Genomic DNA, 16,133 nt, shown 5'->3' on the forward strand with positions numbered 1-16,133 from the left:
CACTCTCCAGACATCTGTGTATACCGTTTTTCGAAGGTAACTTCCTGGGTCTATTAACATCTTCCAAAGGTAAGCATCCCAAGTAGGCAGCACTCTCAGTACCTTAACAGGTTGTAGATCTAAAATGGAATCGGTATATATAGGACTGGCTACAGATGCCAGCTTTGCTTAAACGGTATGTTTTGATTGTGCTCATTAAAGTATCAGCTGACGCCAACGAACCTCTTCTTGGTTTTTTATACTGCTACCCCTGAGAACTTGGCCCTCTTGTCTCCTGAGAAGTCAGTTCTCTCAGGTACCTGGATCTGCAATATATGGATATATTTAGTCAGGAGCACAAATTTCTGCATGTTTCAGTTTGGAGAACCAACTCATGTCCTATTGTTGATGTCTCTAGCACAGAATCTAGCATATTGTTTTAAGCTATGTCACCATTTTGTAGTAGACGTGTGCTAAGCAGAACATTCCTAAATGTCTTCCATATGTGTGTATGAGTATATCTGTCTGTTATGTACATGTTTGTGTGTAAGTGTGTGTGCACACACGTGTGGAGGGCAGAGGTCAACACAAGGTGTCTTTCAGCACTGCTCTCCAGCTCACTTTTTGAGACAGGGTCTGTCAGTGAACATGGAGTTGGTTGATTCTGCCAGGCTGGCTGGTCAGCAAGCTCCAGGAATCTGTGTCTGTGCACCTGCCACCACTTGTAGCACTGGGGTTTAGAGATGTGGTGCACAACTCTCAGCTGGATGTTAGGTACCCGGCCTCGGGTGACAAATCTGTGTGACAAATGTTCTACTGACTGAGCTTGCCCAGCCTGAGCTCCTTGTCTTTCTTTTTCCCTCTTCCTCACCCCTCTTTTCCAGGATAGGATAGTCAGCTAATAAAGAGAACAGGAATAGCTGTACAGATTAACAAGGAATGGAAGCTGCTGAAGCTGGCCAAGGAAATAATGCTTTATCCTTTCGTAGATTGTTTCTCTTGTTATCTTTGAGGGATACACAGTCCCTTCTGCATCTAAGGCAAATGAAAGCCAGTGAGTTAGCCACAGAACAATGGTGAATCACAGGCAGTCTTTGTAATTCAAGCTGAGCTAATACTCTCGTTTTCTGATCTGGAGGTGAAATCACCATTACTCTATAAGCAAAGATCCTCTCCATGTTAAGATTGCCAGGTAGTTAGATACAAGGAACAAGAATTAAATTATGTGGTTCTATCCTACCCTTGCTCATTGGCTTCTTTTCCTCATGTGTCCCATTCTTGCTGTTGTCCATTTTTATTTATTTACTAGTTCATGTCATGATCCTCTCTTTTCCTCAGATCTCTCAACGCAAACTATTCTAATCCATTAACTCCTATCCCTAGAGTTCCACGGTGGTGGCAAATAAGCTAAAAGAGTAAAGGGAACCAGATGTGGGAGTCGCTGGCTGCTTAGAGAACCTGCAGAATTCTGTCTCCAAGTACTCTCCCACATCCTCGCAGCATTTGCTTTGAGCCTCGTCTGGCAGACCACTGCTGGGTGCTATAGCAAGCTATTTTAAATGTCTAAATCCCTACTCTTTCTATTTTCTTCCAATATTTCAGTAAATTCCAACTCTGTATGAAGCTTTGGTTCTTTAGTGTAACTTGCTTTTCTTAATCTGTCATTTGTATAGTACAATAGAGCATCCACTGTGGGGTCAACTGGTCCTTTTCCTTTATCCTCTTGAAGATCACATTCCCCTGTTGGTCCCTTTGGTCTATGAGGTAGCACTCTAACTCATCTTGTTATAATAAATAAATTGAGGTGGGAGTAGCGTGGCTGAATCATGTCATCTTTCTTTGTCTTTCAGCACATGTGCAGGGCTGTCTTATGATTTGCCTTTATGTTGAGCCCATATGCTACTTCTAACCCTGCTCATTAACTATAAAGTGTTAGCTCAGCTGTTTTCCAAAGGCTACATTTGATTTATTTTAGGCACAGTGTGGGCAGTCAGATGTTTCTCTAATTATGCAGATGTGAGATGTATGCTGTTATCTCACTACATTGACCTTTGCAGAAGATGACCACTCGCTCTTCTTTTCATTGGGTGTCATAAGCATATATGGCTCTTGTTTTTTTAAAGATTTGTTTTTATTTTGTAAGTGTGGGTATCTTACCTTCCTGTGTGTCTGTGTGCCATGTGCATGCCTGGTGCCTGTAAAGGCCAGAGGAGAGCATCAGACCTTATGACAGGAGTTACAGCTGCTTGTGTCACCATGTGGGTCCTGGGACTCAAACAAGAACCCTCTGGAAGAGAAGGAAGAGCACACGCTAACTCTTCCACTGTAAATGCATGTAAACCATCAATACCATTCTAGAAAACTTCATATCACATTATAACAATCCATCGTAACTGTGTGTGGTAGCCCTTGCCTGTAAGCCCAGAACTTGGAAGGTGGAGGCCTGAAGATCCAGAACTGAGGCTAGCCTCAGCATCCAGCATCTTCACTACTAACACAGGCTGGATGAGAGCCCCGAGCCAGCCAGCTTCCTTAAATACCTATTTATTGAATTCACAACAGCGAGGTTTAGTCATTCCCATGCCCTTGTAGGGTGGTTTGGTTTTATTAAATATCTATCTCATACATCTGCAGTGCCTCACTGCCTTTCTCTTTACAAATTCTCCAGCAGCTTTAGTTAACATCTGCTTTTTGGTGTGGAGGCAATTAGACATTCTTATATAATACTATCATTTTAAGAGTTGTATTTTGAATCTCATCATCCTTTTGAATGTCATTTTTAGGTACATTTTATACTGGAGGAAAAGATTCTCTGAACAGCCCATCACAGATTTTTGCAGTGTGATAAGAATCAATTCCACAGCTCCATTTGGTAAGTATATATCTTGACTATTCATGTAAATCAAAAAATCAGAGAAATAATCTCACTCTTAAATTACACTCACTCTTGCATGATAGCTGAAATTAAACTGATGTGTATGTTTGCTTTACTTAACTAAATCCACATCAGAACTCTATACCAGATTCTAATGGATGTGTGTGTGTGTAAGCCACAAGCCTCTACCACCCTTTACCTTATTTTTTTTATTAATTACACTTTATTTAGTTTGTATCCCCCCATACCTTCCTCCCTCCTCCCCTCCCAATTCCTTTCTTCCTCCCCCTTCTCCACACATGCCCCTCCCCAAGTCCACTAGTAGGAGAGGTCTTCTTTTCCTTCCTTCTGATCCTAGTTTCATCAGGAGTGGCTGCATTGTCTTCCTCTGTGGCCTGGTAAGGCTGCTCCCCCATCAGGGGGAGGTGATCAAAGAGCAGGTCAATCAGTTCATGTCAGAGACAGTCCCTGTTCCCATTCTTATGGAACCGACTTGGAGACTGAACTGTCATGGGTTATATCTGTGCAGGGGCTCTAGGTTATCTCCATGCATGCCACTTGGTTGGAATGTCAGTCTCAGGGAAGACCCCTGTGCTCAGATTTTTTGGTTCTGTTGCTCCTCTTGTGGCGCTTCTGTCCTCCCCAGATCTTACTATTTCCCACTTCTTTCATAAGATTATCTGTATTCTGCCCAAAGGTTGGCCATAAGTCTCAGCATCTGCTTTGATAGTCTGCAGGGCAGAGCCTTTCAGAAGCCCTCTGTGGCAAGCTCCTAACTTTTCCCTGTTTTCTGCTTCTTCTGATGTCCATCCTCTTTGCCTTTCTGGATGGGGATTGAGCATTTTAGCCAGAATCCTCCTTCTTGATCAGTTTCTTTAGGCATACAAATTTTAGTAGTCTTTCCCTGAGCCTGTAGCCCACCAACTATCGTAATTAGCTGTCCAGAAAACTCCAGGGATCCACCACGCCTGAGCTTTTGAGTGAGTCTTGAGGATCCAAAATCAGATTCCCATGCTCATACAGAAAGCACGTTACTGACCGAACCATCTTCACTGCTTCATAGCCACATGTCTTGAAAGAAGTAAATACTCCTGAAAAAATTCACTTTTCTCATTTATTTTCCTGATCTATCAACAGAAGAACAAGACAACTATTTTTTGTTATGTGATGTGTTACCAGAAGACAGAATCCTCAGAGAAGAGCTTCAAAAACAGAGGCTGGTAAGAATTGTAAAGTATGAACAGCATGTTAAAAACACAAACAAAAACACTGTTGTTATTCTCGTTTTTCACTTTTATTAAAGGAAAATTTCAAATATCCACAGAATAAGAATAAGGGACTACACATACACGTCTTAAAACAGAAAATGTTCCCCATTTGAGCATAAAGGCTAAGGTGTTATTAGAAATGCAGAGAGGACCCTTGACTGTCCCCCGAGTTGTCCCCAACATAAGCAGAGTCTGTGTGCTGTCCTGGCATTCTCGGTGCTCGGCACACACTTAGGTGCAGCCGTCGGGGAGAAATACCCTCAGCTAACCCAAACTAAATTTGTAACCTTGTTTTTAAAGATTTTTTTAAATTAGTTTATGTATTTATTCACTTTACTTCCCAGTTGTAGCCCCCTCTCTCCTCTCCACCTGGTCCAACCCTCCCTTCATCTTACCCCTTTTACCGCTCTCCTACTCCTCAAAAAAGGGGAGCCCACCTACCACCGTATTCCGTTAGTGGATTTTAGCCATATGGTTGAGGATAAGCATAGTACAATTCACAGCCCCAAGGATGGTCAACATTTTTCTTCATCCTCCTTTACTGTGATGCCCCGTGCACTAACGTTCCCTCTGTCAGCTCTTATGAAGTAAGTGTGTGGCTCCATCAGCGTAGTAGCCTTTCTTATCTTACTTAATCTATAAGCAAGCAAATCTGAAAACCTCAACATCTTTAGTCCTTAAAAAACATAACGGCACATAAAAAACATAAAAATTTTACCCTTGTAAGCTAGTCGTGCATTTTAACATGTTAATTTTATTTTAAAATACTTTCTTATTTATGATATAATCTCGACTGTTATTTGCCATTGGCTTACTTTTCCTTTGGCAACTTCATACAAGTCTTTCTTCTATCTTTTGATCTGATTAAATATATTATAAGGACATTGTGAATTTAATTATCTGTGCTACATTCTCAAGAAACCTGAAATAAAAATAAATCCTGTAATATCTAGTTACAGCATTTGAAAAAAAATCCCCTGAAGCATATTTTATTATGTAAACATCCCTAGTAATTATTTTTACTAGTGAAAGAGAAATGACATTGTTGGAATTGGGTTTACATGTAAGAAAAAGGTTATTCTGTACAATAAACCCAGTGAAGAAACAGGACTTCCTAAGTTTCCTTCCTCTCCCATAACAGTGTCTTATGCTCTTTGCCAAGCAAGGGTTAATGTACTATCTTGTTGTGTGAATTTTATGATTTCTAATATCTGTAAGTTTTTTTTCACTTTTGTTTTACTGTGGCCTTTGTTGAGAATGATCAAACTATTGTGTTTCTATATAAAAATTCAAACCCTGCTGCTTCAGCCATTGCTGTCTCTCACAGTGCACAGATAGACTCAGGCCTTAAAGAATATCTACACCATGTAGATGAGAACATTACCATGTAGCCTGAAAGAGTGATGAGTTTGATGAAAGAAAGCTTTACAGAAGCATAAAAAGACAAAGTACAAGAAAATGTAAACTACTGTCATATGTAGTATCCCTGCTTTACACAATAATTATGCAAAGAAGTGCAAGGTACAGTTCATAGCACAGGAGTGTCCAGACAAGAATCCACATTATGTTCTTAGTAACAGATAACAAAGAGTAGCTCAGGGTTTTGAAGATGAAGAGAAGCAAAGGACGCAGTGCTTAGAGTACTTGACCTGTGCACGCACTCAGGAAGTGTTGGCCAGCAGCACCGTCCCTCTACAGTGTCTTAGCACTAGGACAGAGGCAAGTTTGTAAACACATTGAGAAAGATGTGTTTGAATCTCAAGGCTAAAGGTGTGTCTGAGCATCTTGAAGCAAATTGATAAAAGGATGTGGAGCTAAAGTGTAGCGAGCATTGGCTACAAAGTGATAAAGTTCCATTTATGTGTCAGAAAAGGCAGATAGTGAAAGCAGCTGTGTAAAAGGCCTTCTAAAGCTGTCAGATTCCAGGAAACAGCAAACCTACTTGGAGATACAGAAAGATGCTAGCACCTCCTGAGTGTCAGCCATGTGCCAAGCCTCTCAGTAGGTCTGACAGCACTGTCAGGTCGTTCTGGTGGTGAGGACAGATGAAGTTGCACAGACTCAGGGATTAGGTGAAAAGTGGAGCTGTTGTTTTCAGCCACACCTTCCCAGCATAGTCATCTGCTTGCGCCCCTCATTCTCTGTGCTGTCGTTCTGAGCGCTGGGAACCACTGTCCCAGACGCCCGTGGGGTAACAGGACTACGTAAGGAGCAAGACCAGTTCTGAGCTGGAGATTGGAAGTACAGAGGTTTGGCCAAAGGGAAGCATGTCCACAGCATCAGCACAAAGGGAGAGAGACCACCAGGCTTCAGGACGACAGGGTAAACTGACAATCACCCTATCTTGCTCCATCACGTGGATGCTCCCAGGTTACTATGGCTGGCCCTCCTTGGAGGGTTGGCAGCCATCACAAGATAGCTCTTGTGTGTAAGAGCAGCGTCAATCAATAGCACAGACATCCAGAAAAAAAGTTTTAAGGCAGTCAAATGGGACAGCATTCAACAAGATAACAATACACTGTTTCTTCTGGAAAAAGCAAGAGAGTTAAAAAATACTAATTAACTGCCAAGACAGTAAAATCAAGAATGTTTTCATCTTGCACAGAAACGCTCAACAGCGTTTCTGCCCTTGGTGCAGGGAAAGCAAGAGCTCTCTGGACCAACTCAAAGAGACTGAGCCTCAGGGTCAGACGATCCACCAGTTTGCTTGCTAGTCCCTGATGTTACTATCAGTTATCAAATAATTGCCCCGTTATTAATCAATGTCACTATAATTGCAGTACAGGACATGGAGTCTGGCCTGTGTGAGTGAGCAAGCTTAGCTCCATGGAAAGAACCCCGAGTCAGTCACCTATGTGGGGCTTGAGTTTCTGACACTCGTTGTTGTTTTGTCTTCTGGTTTGCCCTTAGGTCAGAATGACACTGTGTTTATTGCGTGTTTGGGTTTTTAATTTGTGGTTTGCGTTTAAAGATGGAGTCTTGCCTAGTACCACAGCCGAGTATCAAAGTCTTACATCTACCGCCCGAGTGGGCAGCCCCTCTTGACTGTCACTGCTGGTTTCTGTCAAGAAAAGAACTAATCCTGTCTTTGAGTGTTCCTCCATAGCCCTTGCTCTGCTGTTAAACTCATGGTAGTTTTCCTGTTTTGCTTTGAAACTATGGGTACTTACAGATTTACAGATTCTAAGTGCGGTAAAGTTATGGGAGTGGGTTTAAGGCTAGAACACTTTATCTTTTTATACTTTGATACCTCTCTCCATCCTGGTTTCTTGGTGTTTGTATGGTCTGCAGGCTCCCAGTTGTCTGTGCAAGAGTCTGAGTCCTATTTGACCTCCTTGAAATTGTTTCTACCTGTGTGCTGAAGGAACTGCAAAGCTGGATAAGTTCTGGAGGGTCTGGATAGCTTTCACACCTCCCTTAGCTTCCTGTTAAAGGCTTTTCCCGAGATCTTAGTTCATCATCCTGTCTCTCATCTGTCTGGCTTGGCTGTTTTCAACAATTGTTTTACTTCTGTTTTAAATAGTTAAAGGTTTCCCGAGATCTCATCCCCTGTTAATGGCCTGTGCCTCGTTGCTAACCACCAGTGTGGGGCTATTTCGCAAATGAAACTCTTACTGGTGTCACTTGTATTCAGGTGCATTGGATCCTTTCAGGACTCTAGCTCATCAACCAGAACACAGCCCCACCTTGCATCCTTAAGTATGTGTCCCATATGGTATTATGTGAATACATACTTTCCTAACTTTTCCCTGATGCTATCTGTCAGAACTGATGACCTTGTCTAAGTTTTAATAACAAATAATTCTATTTGCATTTTTAATTACATTTGGTTCTTTTAAAATTTGCTTTCTTGTGCCCAAGCATGATGGTGCCTGTCTTTAATCGCAGCATTTGGGAGGCAGAGGCAGATGGCTCTCTAAATTCTAGGCCAGACTGGTCTACAGAGTGAGTTCCAAGACAGCTAGAACTACACAGAAAAACCTCCCTTCAAAACAAACAAACAAGAAAGGGGGAGGGGCTGGAGAGATGGCTCAGTGGGAAAGAGCACTGTCTGCTCTTTCAGAGGTTCTGAGTTTGATTCCCAGCATCCACATGGTGGCTCACAACTATCTTCTGGCATGCATTCGTACACGCAGATAGAGCACTCATACATAAAATCTTTTAAAAATAAAAATCTGCCTTCCTTGATAGATCAGATGCTTCTGAAGGGTTGCAACTGGCAGTCAAGTCTTCACGTTCCCTAACCCTGAAGGTGTTGAATTATTGATTCTAGAAAGCCATCTAGTCAAATGTGCCTGAATTTAAAAAGACATAGAAAAGAGCCAAAAGCAGGTTTACTTGATCACTGGATTATATATATATATTTTTTTTTTTACTTAAAAGTGGAAAACAAATCTCCTTTCTGTTTGCCTAAAGAGAAGATGTGTGTCATTCACAAATTCTCAGTAGGGGGCCACAGCTCCACTCTACTGGGAGGAGGAGGTGGGTTTTTCTTACACTTTGGTTGTGAGCCTTGGCTTTAACAGCTGAGCCACCTCTGCAGGCCAAGGAAGGGTTTTTCTAATCACTGTTATAAATGACAGCTTGTGACAGTATTCATGACAACTATAAATAATTTATGAAAATTTTAACCTGCATAGCAATTTGATCCTCTGGAGACAAAGTGTGTTTTGTTTTTAATCCTATTTCATATATCTCACCTCACTCTAGAATAAAGCAACAAAATGAAATTACATACCTCCCACTGAGAAGATTATTTTCCCCCATGCTACTTCTCTGTGGAGATTTTTAGTAGAAGATAATAGTATTTTATCAGTCACCTTAAATTAAAATATAAATACACTCCTATAGTGTTCCCACATGGTGCCTGTCTTTGTAGCACATAGTAAGCTCCAGTCCTGTGTCTGGAGTAAAGGAGCCCTAAGTAAGCATAAGGCAGCATTTCCTGGTTAATAGATCATGATTATTAACAGTTCCACAGGGATCGAGTGAGTATGAGTGGCCATTGAATGGTTTTAGCCTTTGGAGTATTTAAGAGTTCACTGGTAAACCAATGTGAACAGATCTTGAAAAATATTCATCTGCATTGATGTTTACCATTTTGAACTTGTTCTTCTGATGCCTAAAATTTACAACTCATTTTCATGTGTCCATTGGCTGTATGGACTCAGGAAAGTAGTCTTTTTGTTGCTATTTGATGGACAGAAAGGGCAGAGGTCTTAGGAGTTGTGTGCAGCCTTGGCGCTTTGTGAACCACAGGAGGGGAAGCAGCCTGAACAGCCCTATCCCCGAGCAGCACTCACTTCACAACTGTTCAGCACCTTCCAGCAAGTTTTGTCTCCTTCCTAAGCAAATATCTCATTTTCCAGTTGGCATTGGTTAGAGAAGAACATAAATATATATCTAAAGAAATAAAATGTGCTTTCACTGGGAATTTTTAAAAGAAAAATCTGATTATTTTCTTAGGTCAGAAGTAGATAGGAATTTCATTCCTTAGACATTCTTATATTTTCTTTTAAAATGTGACTCTTTTCAGAGCCTCTCGCTGGTAGGGAAACGTGTGACTGGCTGACCCAGCAGTTTCCTCCCGAGTCCCATCTCCGGCAGATAGCGCTATCCTAAGACAAACCGTGCTGATAGCTCTCCATCTGTGGCCAAAAAGATGGACATTTCATGGTCTGTCAAAGCTGTCTATTCAGTTTTTAAATTTCCTCTTTATACCCATGCTATGTTATTTTGTATGTGGATGGAAGACAGGCTTTTTAACTTTCTCGTAGCTTTGACTGTTCTATTTTTATATTATTGTATACATCTACCTTTCATGATGATAATCTGTTTCCTGTGGATGGTTAATACTTTTTTTCTTCTTAGTTCTTTGCCCGGCAGGCAGGGGTGAGACATCTTGCTAAAGACTGCATCCAGCTCAGGGCCCCTTCGCTCACCTGTCCGGTTCTGGGATTGCAGGTGTGCAACTCCCCTGGAGTTGGTCGTTTTTCAAGATGTTCTGCCTGCCGTCCCTTCCTCACCCCCCAGCAGCCTGGTGAACCGTGAACCTCACCATTCTCCGCAGCAGGCAGATGGTTACCGACTCTATCGCGGCAGCTTCAGAGGGCGGGAGGAACTGATGCCTTTAGAAGGTGAAATATTAGTCATATCAGCTCTCATGGTTTGGGAGTAAACCATCTAGTGAAGTTTCCCTCCAAGAGGTGTGGGCATATTTCCATGTACAGTGCTCATCTAGCATGTGTCAATGTGTAGGCTTACTCCGGGCCCTGCAAAATGTGAGGCGGGATGAGGAGGGGAAAAGAAAGGGAATTGCTCTGCATTTTTTGTTTGACTTTACTTGCTCGCTGACATAAGTGGTCTTGTTTATTTTGATGCTTTGATTTTGTGACAAAGGTGATTTTCCACTTCTGTCATAAAATGCTGAGAAAAGCAACTTTTATTATTTCTAAGAACGTGTATGGTACCAGTGGTAATCTTTGTTCGGTAGTCCCTCCGTCTCTGCTGTGCTTTTGGTATATGAAATACCTTTTCTGAGGAATATTGCTCAAGCTGTCAAGTTCTTGTAAATCATCCTTTCCCGGTACCATTAGCACCTTTGACACTTGAAAGATTTTATTTTTTGTATGATTTTTGTTTGTTTGTTTGTTGTTTTTGTGGAAATGGGGTTACAGGTTTCTGTTGAGTCAGAAGGCTTCTAAAATGCTTAGGTAAGTGACTGGTGAGCACCATGCCCTGAGAGACCACTTTCTCTGCACATAATGATTCACGGTCCACTGACCTTTAATCCAAAGTTAGTGAAATTGTGCTTTTCTGATCCTTGTATGTTGGATGTTGCACATAAGGACTGTGATAAGAAAAGATAAGTTTTGGCTAATGAGATGTTCAGAGCTTAAACACTTGCCTTACAGACCCCAGTTCAATCCTTGGAACCCGTGGAAGGAGAGAACCTCTGACTTCTATACACCACCACAACATATGTGTGTGGTTAAAATGAAAATAGCATCTTCCTGCCAGAAGAAATCAGAGATGGCAGAAAGAAGAGGTGGTGCTATTGGCCCACCTCACTTTGCGTCCATTGGAAGTTCATTTCAGTAGTCTATATCATGTTCACTGGTTCAGATCCTAAAACCAGAACAGCTAAAATTCAGACTCCTTGAGGATCTGAGAGAATCTGGAACTTGCCTCTCAGCTTCTCTCCATGTTCACACAGCCCGCTTTCCCACTGCACTCTGGCCATTCTGAGTGTGACTCTGCCACCAACATGCTCCAGGCTTTCCCAACCTCTTCACACTTACTGTTTGCTCCGCTTGTAGCTGTACCACTGTCCAGAACTGGGTGGCTTCTGAAGAGGGAGATTTTACTATCCAAGGCAAGTGTCTAACACAGCACTGGAGGCAGACATGCGGAAGTGCTTAACAAAGACAAAGATGTCAAGCGAGTCCAGCAGTTCACTGAAATGATCTAGGAAAAAGAGGCCTTTAATGAAGAATTAACTGTCATTATGAGCTATAATGTTGTGGAAAGTGGACAGTTATATTGATCAGCTAATTTATTAGAAATTCTTGCTGCGAAAGGAAACATTGTGAAGTCAACATCATGGCCAAGTAGAAGTTATAGGCTGCAGTGATGTGACATGAAAAATCTGGCTGACCTTGGGAATTGTTTTCCCCAGTAAATGGCATTTGCTTTGTTCTAGTCAACTATCCAAGTCAACTGTTTTCATCAAAAATCAAGGAACACATCTTTTCTGTGTTATACATTTGTGTAGTAGAAGAAGAGAAGTGGGGGATGGTATCAAGCAAGCATCTCCAGCCCTCAGCAGGAACAGCTGTGTTAGCTCTCCCTACTCCTGGATACCAGCTTGAGGTTATTCAGATACCTAATAAATGATTTTTTTTTTGTTGTTGTTGTTGTTGGCTTTTTCATTGCTATGACCAAGTATCTGAGAGGAAAAATTTTAATGAGGACATTTCTAATCTTGGCTATCAGAGATATCAGTCGGTTCGTGGTATGTTGGCTATACCTGAGCATCGGGCATCATGGCAGTGGAATGGAGGAGGAGTCAGTTCACCCAAGATATAGGAAGTGACCAGGTTAAAGATTGCACCAAGGTGAGGTCTGCCCCGGGAACCTACTTCTCCAGCAAGCCCCAACACCTAAAGTTTCTAGCACTTCCCAAAAGAGCACCACCATTTGGGGAGGAAGCCTGACGTCAGTGCATGAGCCTTTGGGGCCACTTCATATCCAAAACACAGCCGTTTCTATCCTGAGCTTCCTTTTCTACACCCATGCACTTAGTGAGGCATGTGTTGTTCTGACATGTGGAGGTGAGAGGACAACGTTTGGAAGTTGGTTCCTCCTGTTCCTCGTGGGTCCCAGATCATGAACAAGAGGCATCAGGCTGGCGGACAGCACTTTGCTTGCCAGGCCAACCCACCATGAGTCCTCTGCTGAACTTTTATGGATGACTCGGCATTTAAGAAAGCCTGACAGTCCTTTCTGCTGCTGCTATTTTTAAGATGCATGCATTTCATGTATATGAGTGTCAGTCAGCACATGTGCGTGCACCACGTGTATATGGTGCCCATGAAGAACATCAGATAGCATCCGGGAACTGGGGTTCCAGTTGTAAGTTTCCGCGTGGGTGCTGGGAACCCTCTAGGGTGCTCTGCCAGAGCAGTACATGCTCTTAACTGCTGAGCCGTCTCTGTAGCCTCCCTGTCCCTCCTCCCCCCGCTGCCCAATTCCTAACTAAAGAACTGATTCCTCCACAAGGTATTTCCTTGGGAAATCCGCGTGGCTTATCTTTCTTTCTCTGGTGCCACAAGGCCCTTATATAAATACACAGTAAATGCCATCTGGGCCTGTTCTGATCCATGGATGTACTCAAGGAGCACAGGGTACTTTACTCTTCCTCCACTGCCCTCTTCCTCTCATCTGTCCACCATGCTATGGACATTTTACAGCACTCTGAAATACCTCACACTTATGAGAATAAACAGCAACTAAATGATTTTTAAAAAAATAATTCAATACAGTTTTACTCCCATGTGTGGCCAAAGATGAAATGGTCCTGGGCTCTTGTCTCTTTGAACAGATCATCGCCTTTGCAGCTCAGTGTGTCTGCTCTCCTTGTGATATCTGCTCTTTGGACTCAAAGAAAGTCATGTCTTTTTGGTTAGGTTGGGTGGGGTTCTGTTGTTGCACTGACTTGACGAACTGCTCTCCAGGCTTCCTCATCATGGAAGTGATGCAGCTGCCCGCCCTGACTGACTGGCAAAGCCCTTTTCCTGTCATGGGCATCATAAATGCTTCTTATGCATGCGTGTGTTTGTGTATGTCTGTGTACATGTAGATTCAAGTTTAAATAAACTTAAAGCTAAGTCTGGAAGGGAAGTAGAAATGTCACTGCTTGCCTCAGTGGAATTTGAGTATGTAGGACAGAAATCTCTTGTAGCCTGTAGTCTCCCTTCTGGTGGTGGAATGGCAATGGTGGAAGATGGCTAAGAATCACCCTAGCAGGTGAGACCTAATGGGGAGAAGAGGTGAAGATCCTTCCAGTTTCTTCTGGCCCACATCCAGCACCTCAAGGTACCCGACTATAGCCCTTTCTCTGGCAGCATCCCATCCAGCTGTAGTGATGTAGTCACGTGAATGTTACAGCACTGTCTCTTCAGGAATGTGAGCTGAGAGGTACCATTGCTCTAGTTTTGCCGGAGACCACTGGCTTGACCAACTCATCAGAAATAAATTCTAGAGCTATTATTATTGATTGCAATTTTTATTTACTTTTTAACCAACTTATAAATGAGAATCCTATCAATAAATGTCTAATTTAGTTGCCTCCATTGTGCTTTGTCAGAAATTTGACTTTGCAACACACTGTATGCTTCCAAAGCATGCCACTCATTACCAGATAGATTTCTGGCACGATCCAATATTGAAAAGGTGACCCATGTTGGAAATTGTGAACATGATCTATAAAGTACAGTTCGGAAGGCTTGTAGCTGGTATTGAGAGGGTATGATGGGACCTAGAAATCAATGCTTTTTGATGTGCTCCTTTATCTAGTAATTAGCTGCCCTCGTTCCCCTTGCTCTTGGTAGGAGCATGTGACAAAGCAGAAACACATTGGGGAACAAGGCAAATGTGCTTGTTTGCTTCAATCCATGGTATTGCATGGGAGTGTGACACACAAGGGTCCCAAAGTTTTCTACTCAACCATGGTCCTTGGTTGGAGTATCAGTCTCTGCAGGACTCCCTAGCCCAAGTTTTTTGGCTTGTGTTGGTTTCCTTGTGGATTCTTGTCCCCTCCAGGTCTTTCTGTCTCCCTCTTCTCCCATAACAGTTCTAGCACTCTGCCTAAAGTTTGGTATAAGTCTCAGTGTCTCCTTTGATACACTGCTGGGTAGAGTCTTTCAGAGGCCCTCTAGGGAAGGTTCCTGTCCTGTTCTTTGTCTTCTCCTACTTCTGAGGTATTATCCCCAGCATATCTATGTGTGTGTGAATACTGGGTATCTCCGACCACCAGAACATCTTCCTCAAGGATTGGAGAACAATGATTGATTAAATTTTCGACCACATCGAAGGGTCATGTGGCTCAGAGCCCCACCCTACTAATCACATGTTTGGTTTTTCTGGCTTAGCCAGCCAGATATCATCCTGAGTCATCTGGTTAGCATAAGTAATCAGAGCTCCCCCCCACCCCAGCAGCAACTCAGCCAGGGAAAATGTTTGTAAATTACCTTCCAAGAGCAGGGACTGATGACCAATCAAATTCTCTAGTGTACAAACCCCCTACCTGGTCTGTCTCACTTTTCTAAGCAATGTGAGAGCCAAATATGGGGTCACTTATTAGGAAGGGTATGTGTTCTTAGTATTCTTATTTTGATGTATGTGCCCATTTATCTACTTTTCTTCTTTTATCTCAAAACCGCCTTATGCCAGCCCAAAACACTTATGAGAATAGAAGGCATTAAGAACTAAACACCTTGTAGGTGATCCCTGGCTCTAGGAATGGGAAGCAAAAAAGATTCTGTTGCCCCCTTGTTGTCCCTGTGGGCCATAATTGTGCCAGGAAGGTGGTCTGTGCTAGAGAATCACCCAAGGGTTCCCTGACCCAGGCGTGCTAGCAGACGATTTTGTGCTCTTGGCCTTGTGCTGTTAATATAGCCATTTCCCTTGGACTCATCATTTTAAACATCGGGGTTTTGCCCTGTTTTGTTTTCTTCTTCTGCTGGAATGTTTTCTAAGTGGTTCTCGACTACATTGACTGGTTTGTATTCTTACCATTTTTCCCCTAACTCACATTTTCCTTTTCTGCCTCAGCATCAGTTCCATGTGAGTTTGCACTGCACTTTATTAAAGTTCCCTGTTTCCAGCTTATGAATAAAGATGAGGACTCCGTGCTGACCCCTCTGCTACTCTGTACCTATGAGACAAACACACAGCTTGTTACTATGACTCATTGCCTAATGCAAAAACCCATCTTGTATTCCTACCACTACAGTTCCTACCCAAGCCAATTTTATAATGAAAATTTCATCTCATTATACCAACTGCTTTGAGAAACTCAAACATATAACATCTGTGACACTCACTTCATCTCTCTACTCTGCCAGCCTACAAATAAAGCCTAATATATAGCCCAGCGTGAAATTTCTTAGAAAAATAAAAGCACAAAGCTAATGAGCTTTGATTTGCACTTGTGTTTGATACTCACAGTGGATTGACTCCTGATGTTATCTTTCTGTTCATAAAGTACTGTAAGCATATGCTACAACTGATTATATCAGCTGCTAAGAAAGACAAAGAGAAGAACAATGAGAAGAGGAAAGAAAATATTGATGAAATTAGTTTTTTCCATGCCCACTCTAGCTCCCAAATATGATGCAGAGATCTATTCCATTTATAATCAACCTCAAGCACCATAACTGTGCAAACCTCGATCTGTTCTAACTCGACTAGGCTAGCCTAGCCCTTCCCAGCCATGTGCCCTGTAACCT

At 42.4% G+C, this 16,133-nt stretch overlaps 1 protein-coding gene across 1 annotated transcript in view; it reads left to right on the forward strand.

The window, feature by feature from the left end:
* The window catches only part of Znf277 (zinc finger protein 277), a 96,385-nt gene that overhangs the window by 51,110 nt on the left and 29,142 nt on the right, over positions 1 to 16,133 (forward strand). Inside the window, exons 3-4 of the mRNA XM_055624132.1 lie at positions 2,763 to 2,851; positions 3,992 to 4,074. Coding sequence (XP_055480107.1) covers positions 2,763 to 2,851; positions 3,992 to 4,074 — 172 coding nt within the window. The remainder of the gene's footprint in view (positions 1 to 2,762; positions 2,852 to 3,991; positions 4,075 to 16,133) is intronic.

The sequence above is a fragment of the Psammomys obesus genome, unplaced genomic scaffold (genome assembly GCF_907164565.1).
Source record: "Psammomys obesus unplaced genomic scaffold, mPsaObe1.curated_primary_1811, whole genome shotgun sequence".
NCBI lineage: Eukaryota > Metazoa > Chordata > Mammalia > Rodentia > Muridae > Psammomys > Psammomys obesus.